This window comes from Serinus canaria, chromosome 8 (genome assembly GCF_022539315.1).
Source record: "Serinus canaria isolate serCan28SL12 chromosome 8, serCan2020, whole genome shotgun sequence".
NCBI lineage: Eukaryota > Metazoa > Chordata > Aves > Passeriformes > Fringillidae > Serinus > Serinus canaria.
In genome coordinates, this window is record NC_066322.1 from 6,396,027 (window position 1) to 6,406,405 (window position 10,379).

At 51.6% G+C, this 10,379-nt stretch overlaps 1 protein-coding gene across 1 annotated transcript; it reads left to right on the forward strand.

Annotated features, from left to right (window-relative positions):
• Positions 1-264: 264 nt before the first annotated feature.
• Positions 265-2,621, forward strand: DMRTA2 (DMRT like family A2). Its single transcript, XM_050977474.1, has 2 exons — positions 265-757; positions 943-2,621. The coding sequence occupies exons 1-2, from the start codon at positions 265-267 to the stop codon at positions 1,818-1,820; spliced, it is 1,371 nt and encodes a 456-aa protein (XP_050833431.1). The 3' UTR covers positions 1,821-2,621.
• Positions 2,622-10,379: the final 7,758 nt, after the last annotated feature.

Genomic DNA, 10,379 nt, shown 5'->3' on the forward strand with positions numbered 1-10,379 from the left:
CGGGCCCCTCCTCACTTGAACCCCGATCCGGGGCCGTGCGCCGGTGCGGGAGGACAGGGGCGTCGAGCGAGGCGAGAGGACAGGCGCTGGGGTTTGCATGCCCGCTGCCGGGGCTCTGTGTGCCCCCCACTCGTGATTGCGCTTGAAGGCGACGGGACCCTCTCCGCGCCCGGGCGCGGGTGCGGCGCAGGGGCTCCCCCACCCCTCGTCGCTTTGGGGGAGGCCGGGGAGGGGGGGCCGCTCTCTCGGGGCGGGCTCGCCGGGATGGAGCTGCGGTCGGAGCTGCCTAGCGTGCCCGCCGCGCCCCCCCCGGTACCCCCCAGCTCGGTGGCGGCTGCGGCGGCCGCGGCGGCGGCCACGCTGCCGGTGAGCGTGGCCGGGAGCTTGCTGCGGGCGCCGCCGCTGCTGCTGCGGGCGGCCGAGAAATACCCGCGGACGCCCAAGTGCGCCCGGTGCCGCAACCACGGGGTGGTGTCGGCGCTGAAGGGCCACAAGCGGTACTGTCGCTGGAAGGACTGCATGTGCGCCAAGTGCACCCTCATCGCCGAGCGCCAGCGCGTCATGGCCGCTCAGGTGGCGCTGCGCCGGCAGCAGGCGCAGGAGGAGAACGAGGCCCGTGAGCTGCAGCTGCTCTACGGCACGGCCGAGGGGCTGGCGCTGGCGGCCGCCAACGGCATCATCCCGCCCCGGCCCGCGTACGAGGTGTTCGGCTCCGTCTGCGCCGGGGCCGGCGGCGAGGGAGGCGCCGGCGCCTCAGGTAAGGCCGCGCTGCGAGCCCTCGGGGCGGGAGTGATGGGGGGAAGGGGCCTGGAGAGGCGGCGGGAGACGAGCGGGGCGCGGAGCTGCGAGCGGGTGGCCCCGCCGACGGCCGGGGCGCTCCGCGGGGCCCGCCGGGGCAGCCCCACTGACGGTCTCTTTTCCTTCTGCCCCCCCGGCCCGCAGAGTCCAAGATGCAGAAGTTCGAGCTGTTCCCCAAGACGCTGCTGCCGAGCCGCGCCGTCACTCCGCAGCAGGCGGGCGGGAAGCCCCTCTCCCCGGACGGCGAGTCCGTGCCCGGCACCTCCTCCCCAGATGCTCGCCACGGCTCGGGCTCGGAGAACGGGGACGGCGAGTCCTTCCTGAGCTCACCCGTCTCCAAGGGCCCGAAGGAGGGGGAGGAGAGCCCGGGCTCCATCAGCCCGCTGGGCTCGGACTCGGGCTCAGAGGCGGACAAGGACGAGCAGGACCCGTCGCCCTCGGCCGGCGGCCGGCAGCGGACTCCCATCGACATCCTGACGCGCGTCTTCCCGGCGCACAAGCGCAGCGTTCTGGAGCTGGTGCTGCAGGGCTGCGGCGGGGACGTGGTACAGGCCATCGAGCAGATCCTCAACAACCGCGGCCCGGAGAAGGGTCCCGAGGAGGGCTGGGCCCGGGACGGCGCCTTGCAGGGCCTGCCGCCCACCCCCGCGGCCGCCGCCGCCCACCACCGGCCCTTGATCGCCGGAGCCATGGCCCCGGCCATCGGCACTCTGGGCAGCCGCTCCGCTTTCTCCCCGCTGCAGCCCAACGCCACGCACTTCGGGGCCGAGGCCGGCGCCTACCCCCTGGGCACCCACCTGGGACTGAACCCGCTGCGCCTCGCCTACTCGGCGCACAGCCGGGGACTGGCCTTCATGACCCCCTACTCCACGGCCGGGCTGATGCCCACGCTGGGGTTCCGGCCGCCCGTGGACTACGCCTTCAGCGACCTGATGCGGGACCGCTCCGCCGTGCACAAGGAGCAGGTGTACTCCGGCGGGCTCTACGGGCCCATGGTCAACAACACCCCCGAGAAGCAATAGCGGCTTCCTAAAGCTCGTCTGTGTAGAGGTAGCTAGGTAGGCACGGGTGGACGGACGCGGGTGGCTCGCTCTCCCCCGTGCAGGCGGTGGTTGCGTGCAGAGCCCGGCGCGGACAGGCGTAGGTGTGTTAAGGTGATAAAGGTGCACTTTCATTGTCCAGACATGAGTCACTCTTTGTTGCTTATGGCCATAAGCATGGATATCCTCGGCGCGTCGTGGGGTGTGCACTCACGCGAGCGCTCCTTCCCACACACATACATATATATATATATGTATACTAGCAAGTGTATAATGTTATAAAATGGAAATCTAAGTTATTAATGTAACTCGTAGGTGAACTTGGTATTAACGTTAAGCTAAAGGTTAGGCAGCGCATTGTAATACTTACCAGGCATATAGATGAAACATTGTCAAATTGAAAACCTTTTCCTTCCCGCCCCCAGAAACGTTGCGGTCTGTATATAACATTGGAAAGTAGATATATTTGTAACTGTCCGTAGGACCCTGGCGCCAATGGTGTACGATGGTTTAATAAGCCTCCTTCATTTGTGATCTGCAAGAAAATTGCTTTCTTGTTCCGATGTAGCAAACTTCTTGCTGTTTCTAACAGGTAATTCTGTGTTTCCATTTCATAGAAATAAATGTTATTTTCTATTAAAAAAAAAATCGGTCTTATGAATGGCAAGTGGTATTTTATGAGATGATGGAAGTGTGGTTTGGGAAATTCATTTGACAAGTACATTCAATATTTAAAGGAGTTTATGCAAATAGTACAAACATGTTTACTACATTTTTATCATGGTCAAACTAGATATTCTTCAGATAAATTTATAAATAAAAACAAAGCATACAAGCAAGAGCAAATTCCTTATCAACTGAAATTGTCAAATACTTTTATTTCTGGTTCTGGTATTTTTCTTATTTTTGCCTGCGGAAAAAATCCATAACAAACCTACAGAGGTGTAAATTTAGGCAGGATTTCTCTCTTCGGTATCTGATGTTTTTTGTTATATTTAGGAAATTTGGAAGTGTTGCAAAGAGAAGCCCGGTTAAAGCAAATCCCACCTTGCGGGTTGTGTAGTAGCAGTAAGGTTTCACTCCTCTTATCTGAAATCGGATTGTGCCTTCCAGTTGTTTTCGTGTCAAAATAAGCAAAGGGATCTATAATAATGACGTTTTTTTTAGAACGTAAAGGTGCGTTTGCGGCAGAGGTGGATGAGTTAAGATCAGTGCAGGGAAGGTTTCAGAGCTGCTTTCAGAGCTGGGTGTCCTTCACCCTCATCCGAGGGGAAAGGCTACTCTAGTAGCTTTTTTGCTTTTTTTTTTTTTCTCTCTCTATTTTTTTTTTTTTTTTTTTTTGGCAACGGTGCCCAAATGTTCTCGGAGATCAAAAAGTCTGAAAGGCTTTCCTGCCTCTATTTATTTCTGCCCTGGGACGAGCGGGGGGCAGCGGGCGTGCCCCCGTGCATCCCGAGAGGCGATCCCGCCCAAGGCCGGAGCGTGACTTTCCTGCCAGTCCTGGGAGTGTTTGGCCCAGGAAAACTATTACTCACAAAGAACAAGTTCAGTGCATGGTTGAATTAAGACTGTAAAAGCTCCTAAAGTTGGTTGGTATGGAAACCTAATCCCAGCGAACCGCTCCGTGGCACAGCTGGACTGTTTACTTTCTCACTTCAAATATAACTGTGTAAACATTGGCTGGGAGCTGCCAGCGCGGCTCCTACCAACCAGTTAATGTACTGGTGGGGCTGGGAGCGCAGCAGTCCCGCCGCAGCTACGGGGGGAAGCTCCTGGGTAAAATCAAATTGCATCAAAAGGCAATTCTTCCGTCCCGCATGCCATTGATCAACTTGGATACAATTTTACGATTTTCTTTTAAAAAAACCAAACCAAAACCAAACCCAAAACAAAACACCAACAAAAAAGTAAGTAAATACTGCAGATTACACCTAGGCAAATACTTTTGACCCCGGTCCATCCTGAGAGCAGCCAAATCAATATCGCAAGGGAAACTTTTTAGAGTCTCGTGTTCCAAGAGAGAGTGAAACTTAATATTACTACAATAAAACGGTTTAATAAAGAAGGGCTTTAATAGTGAGCTAATTTGATTGAGTTTCCTAATTCCACTTTAATTGGAAAAGGAGTTGTCTGTTTGGTTATAAAGTGCTAGGGTTATGTTAGACTGGGAAAAAAAAAAAGATGGACGTTGAGCATCTGAATAAACTTTTTTTCCCTATTTTTTTCCTCCTTTTTTGCTTGGCAGCTGACTTTGTGCAGGATGGGTTTCCATATCTAGGATTATGAACGGGCTACAAAGAGCTGCTACTTAAAGAAATCAGGTCGCCACATTTCTCCTATTCTAGCCCTGTTGAGAAGGGCTTAGGAGCTGTTGATTTAACTCAGCTCCCCTTTTAATTATAAAAGCCATTCTTGTGTAGTTAGGCGAGCAGGACAATTTATCAGAATTGTTGCCGTGTCTTGGAGGTTGGCTTGAGCTTGGATTTATACAACCGACAATGGGGATCACGACGATTAACTTTCATGTGGGTAGTTTAGGCAGTTAGATTGGGGGGGAGTAGGAGGAGGGAGAGGGGGGTGAGAGTTTCCGATAAATTATCGTAGTGAAGTAATTCTCTTAGATTTAAAAAAAAATAAGGAAAAAATCCCTTGGGTTTGGAGCTGCCTCGGAGAGGTTCGTATACAGAAACCTCTGTCAGAACATAAAATATTCAGGTCCCTTTTAGAGTAAAATAAAATGCTGTCACTTGAATAAAAATCGGCGGAACCGAGTATAAATTATTTGTGAAGCAGAGTGGCTGCGGGCAAGCGCTCGCAAACTTCCCTGTTAATTAAATCTTAATCCACGGGTCGCAGGAAGCGGCGGAGCTGTAGCAGCGGCTGCTGTACATACAGCGGGACACGTTCCAGAGTTATATTAACTGCACTCGTGTTTAATATGAATCAGCCCTAATCCACAGCATAATAAAGATCAAATTAGACTAACCATTTAGTAGCGAAATGACATTCCTTCACCTAAAATGAACCTCCCCGCTCCGTGCTCGCTGCGAGGCAGCCTGGGCAGCGCGGCCGGGCGGGCCGGCGGCGGGGCCCGGCTCGGGCTCAGCCCGGCGGCCGGGGCTGCCTTTTCCAGGCCGGCCACTTTAGTTTTCAGCCCGAGGGGGGAACCCCCGCTACCCTCCCACGCTTCCCAGAGCCGCCTCTTCCCCACCCCTCCGCACACCCGGCTGGCTGCCGAGGCCCCGCGGATGGAGCGGGCTGGTGTCGCCGGCCCGGAGCGTCCCCTGTCCCCACGACAGGGAAGGGTGGTGGTCCTGCTTCCAGGTAGCGCCCTGGACAGCCAGGGCCGGCTTGTTTTACTGGAGACCGAGGGAAGAGTCCCGACTCCCGCTCTGTCTTTCCCGCGGTCCCGGGAGCGCTGTCGCGGCTGTCCCGGGACTCGCCGCCCCGTTTCTTTCCCAGGCTGGAAACCAGCCCGCATCCCGGCGCTGCCCGCAGAGGAGAGGAGGGACGGGACGGGATGGGATGGGACGGACCGGGCCTTTTGTGCCGGCGCTGAGCAAACACAGCTGCCGCCGGTGGCACCGATGGAGGGAACGCGGCTCTCACCGTCCCACCCCTCGCCCCCGCTCCCGGCCGTGCCTCCTCCGCGCTCCCCTGGGCGGGGGCGACACCCGGTACCCCGCGGCTCCCGGGCTGATCTCATCGGCGGGAGCGCCGCGCCGGTGTCAGGCACACCAACTTCCCACGTCCCCCGGCGAGGGGACACCTCTGCCTCTTCTCACGGGGAGGGCCTCCCCCCCGTGTTGTCATAACATCCCCATGGCAACTGCGGCAATTACTCCTATGCCAGAACAACAATGGGAAAGTATTTAATATATTTAAATGTGATTAAGCAGGTGGAAGAAACGAGGAGGAGTAGCTCCGTAGGAAGAGCCGGCGGAGGCTTCCAGGGAGCCCCGGGGGCTGCAGCTCTCCCGGGGCAGCAGCGGCACGTCTGGAACTCAACAGATGGAAGCGAGCGAGGGACGCGGAGTTACCCCGGGAGAGGAACGGAGTGTTTCACCGTTTTCTGATGTCTTTAACGCCAATTGAGGCACATGAAAATTCATTCCGATTTCTATCTCTCGGAATTTCGACAGAAATACTAACACACTTTGCAAAAGATTGTTTTCCCCCCGTTACTGTTCCTTTCCAGTTTCCCCTTTATTTTTCTCTACCTTATTTATTAGAAAGAAAACCAAAAAAAGCCCCACAAGTTAGCCCTAAGTTCTGAAAATAAAAGGTACGGAAAAAAAACCCTGAAACTGCACAAAACTGGTTTGTATCCCATCTCCAAAACGAGCTTACTAGGAAAAAAGAACACCTAGGAAACATCACTAGGGAAGGAAAAAAAAAAAGGAAAAAAAAGAGAAAAAGATAGAATTAATTTAGACACACACTTTAACCTGAAAATTATTCCTTTGCAGCCACTACCCCTCATTTCTATGTAATTAGGGAATCTACAACCAACGGAAGAGATGCTGCTGACCCAGGGAGCCACGGCCACTGCCGGGGTGGTGGATGATGTCCAGCGAGAGCTGCTGCTGCCTTTCCCCGGGAGCGGCCGGGGCTCGGCCAGCGGGGGCGGGCAATCCACCTTGGCCTTGAATTCACCGATAAATTGTGTGCCCGGTTGTGGGTTAGGTGGGAATTACCGAGTGGGTTTGGTGGGAATTAATTACTGAGTGCGGCGGCAAGGGAAGGAGGGTGCGGTGCTGGGGCGGGGGAGGTGCTGTTAATGCGAGGGACCTGCCCTGGGGCAGGAAGAGGTTAAAGGGTGTGGGGATGAGCTGCCTCACCCTGGCTAACAGCGATGAGAGCCAAAAAAGCTGGAGAAGATATATCGGCAAGAAATTCTGGTGCTGGATGATGCCTAAAGGTAAAAGAAGGGTGGAGAGGAGGGAAGGGGTGAATTCCAGAAGAGAAGAACAGGGCAAGGGACTGATGGGGTCTTAGGCTCACAAGAGCTAATGGGGAACTGGGATGCAGTATTAAGAGCTGTGGAAATATTTAGGACTCACTGAAATAAGATCTTGGTGTCTGTGTTACAAGAGTAAGATGAAAATGTGTCACCTGCTGTGCATTATCTAATATAATAATATATAATATCTATATATATGTGCCTTTCCTGAGGGAGCCTTTAAGGCTTGAGTATGCTCTGGGTAAGGTTGTCCTGTGTGGTGGGATTTCCATTTCCAAGGAGAAGATGGAAAGCCCCTAATTTCAGATTAGTGTTCTCAGGTGCCTTCAGAGGCCAGGAGGCTCCAGGAACACTCAAGCCCTGAGCAAGGGGCTGCTGGTGCAGGACAGTGCTGGGGGCTCTCACAGTGACTCAGTGGTTGCTCACGTGGAAGCAAGTACATCCAGAGAGATGAAAATGCTGAAAGACCAGGCTGCTACTGATAGCTTGAACTGCAAGTGGCTGTTTGGTAAACATTTCTAACCCTAATGAAGTCTGCTCTGGGGCCTGCTCAATCCAAGATCTGGCATAAGCACGTGTTCCTCTTCACTCCAGGTATGAACCTGGCAGAAGTGGACAAGGGCATGATGAGACACCTGCCTGGGGGAATAATTCTGTTAGGAATGCTATTTTTTGAAGTACTGGATTTACCTGAATGTGGGAGATAAAGTCTTATCTTAGATTTTATCTCAAATCCTTGCAAACTCTAAACTACAGGGGGAGAAGCATTGATTCCTGACAGCCCAGTTTTGATGGCCTGGAAGAGCAAAATCTTGTCACCTCCTGGTTTGTGGATTAATTTTCTGTAAGAGATGGTGCTATGTGGTCCCTGACTTCACAGAGAAGCTCTGTAACGCAGATCTGTGAGGGGTAAGGGCAGATCCTTTGGCATGCTGTCAGTGTGAGTATTTTTGCAGCTAATATGAATTCAGACAGGGTTTTTTTCTGTTTTATATTCCCTCTTGTTTTTGATCTTATTAATGCACTGTGAAGTTTATAAAAGTTATGCTAATGTTGTTTCTAAAATCTTATTTTTTCCCCCAATAAATGAATAGATAAAAAAATAAGTGGATAAAACCATAGATAAGTTTCAGAAAAAAGATATAAAAATCCCCTGAAAGCAGGTCTCCCAAAGTCTTGTTACCCATCAATAGTTACAGATCTGCCTTCCATATCCTCAGAAAGTATTTGCCTGTTTAACTGGGAAAATATAATAGATGGGCAGGATCTGTGCAAATTTTAGTAGGTTTGTGACAGCAGGGCAGGTTCCTGGGGGGAAGAGGGAAGGGGAAAGGAAAGCAGAAACAGAGTGGATCTTTTCTGGTCTGACAGGCAGATGGAAAGCACGAATTACAAAGGCTTTCAAAAAGATCTGCTTGGGGTTTATGTTTACAGAGAGATTTAACAAGACTGGCTGGCCTTGGAATGCTGAGGTTGTTGCTAAAGTCAGATGTTTGGAAGTGAAATGGAGTACTAGCCCTGGACCAGAATAAAGGAGAGGTTCACAGGAATTCAACAAGACAGAGGCAGGGCCAGCAAGGCAGGGCCCCTGCAAACCATTCAGCAGATCCTGAAAGGGGCTTTAAGACCAGCAGGAGTCAGGAGAAGGAGTCAGCATCCAGCTAAGGGAAGCTGTATCCAGACAGAGACCAGGAGCCTCTAAGCAGGAGGAGACAGTGAGGAGCTGGGATTTGTGCAGGTGGGACTCAGCAGTGAAAGAGCTTTACAGGGAACAAAGGTAGCAAAACACTGCCCAGCTTCCTTGTCAGGGGGATATGGGATATTGATTTCCTCTCATGGCTTGGGGAAGCCCGTGGTTTACCTTGGGTAGGACCTATGGATTTCCTGAGATTTCTAAATCTCCTGCTTGCAAGGTTGGCCATAGATATTTACAGCTAAATGAAGGGGGCAAGTAGTGGAGATTATAACTTTGGAGAGCCTTTGCTTTGTAAGGGGAGAGTCAGATATCTTATTCTGGCAGGAGAATCTAATTAAGGGCCTGTTCAATAGGAGTAAATGTCAAATGATCAGGCACACAGGGCTAAAATTGAAATGCTCTGTCCAGTGTGCTAGAATGTGTGCTATGAGATGCCTGGCTTTTTTTTCCTGCTTAGAGGGATGAATTATGTTTGATTTCTCTAATCATTCTTTTTATCCACACTATTGAAGATTTACTTTGACACAGAGAAAGTAATCTTGATGCAGTGGGGCCAAGAGTAGGAAAATTGCTCCAGTAGATTTGGCAAGGAGCACAGGGCTCCAGCCTCTCCCAAAAAACCTCGACCTTTCTCCATGAGAGCTTCATGTGCACCAGCAGGGATCAGAAAGGGCTTTTCAGGGCTTCTTTTCTGCAATAATTATATTATAATGTTCTTCCTGTTTAAGGGTATCAAAACACTAATTGAATTTCTCTATTCAGATCCCCTGGAAAATATCTGGGGACATAAGAATTGGTGGTAGCACAAAACATGAGAATTGGTGGTAGCTGGGTTTGGGGGAAGATCAGCCCATCATGTGGTTTACAAACATAACCTGCTGCCCAAAGCTCACCAGATGAATGAGTTAACCCAGCTCTAATTTACTGGGAGTGCAACCATTTCAAAATGCTCAGGATGTGCCTCACAGTCATTCCAGGCACTTGGAGAAGCTGGCAGAGGCACTGTCACATGTGTCACCACTACTGAGGGACTTCCTGAGGCTTACATGGAAAGGTCTCTGGATTCTGCTGCCAGGCTGAAATGTTAAATTGCCCTGTGCACATTTCACTCTGGCCTCCTGGCAGAGGGCTCAGCTAATTTTCAGTACCTTGGTCACTGAAAGAAGAACTTGTGTTGCCCTGGCAAGCAAGGACAAGTCTGTCTTGGATCTGGAAAGGGCTGCAAACCTGTGTGGGATGAGGATAGCAGTCTGCTTGGCTGGAAGGTTTGTTACTAACCACAATCTGGGCTGGCAAAATGGGACACTCAGCTCTTGAGAGGGAAATGGCTCTGCTAAGCTGGAGGTCTGTGGTGATGGAGGTGATAAATGATAGGTGTGCTCTTAGAAACAGGGCCAAAAGTGGAGCTCAAGCTGTTTAGGGAGCCTTTTTATTGTACTCCTCATCACTGAAATGTCCAAGGGAAGTTTGTCCTGAAAAACTGGGCTGAACTGAACAACAGCAAATGATGTTCTGTAAACTGTGAAAAGCTAAGGCTGACCTGATGAAGTCACTGGTAAAATGTCTGGTTTTCCTGGAAGCATCAGCAGGGTGGATCCTGCATCTGATGGACATTGATGATATTGGGCAGAGACACCCTCATTAAGAAATTGCCTGCTGGAACTCCCTCCAGCCATCTGGCACCCAAAATGCAACAGCAAAAGGGATCATGTTGGTGATTTTCAGTAAATGTTTTGCACAGAGCCATCTTTGTTGACTGTCTCTATTGTTTTGCAGATGTTTATGCTATCATAAAGCTTTTTATTTCAGCCTTAATTGAAAGACATGCTCCCCCAGTTCAAGGGTTAACTTAGTTACAATAGCAAGGAAATTTGTATGAAAT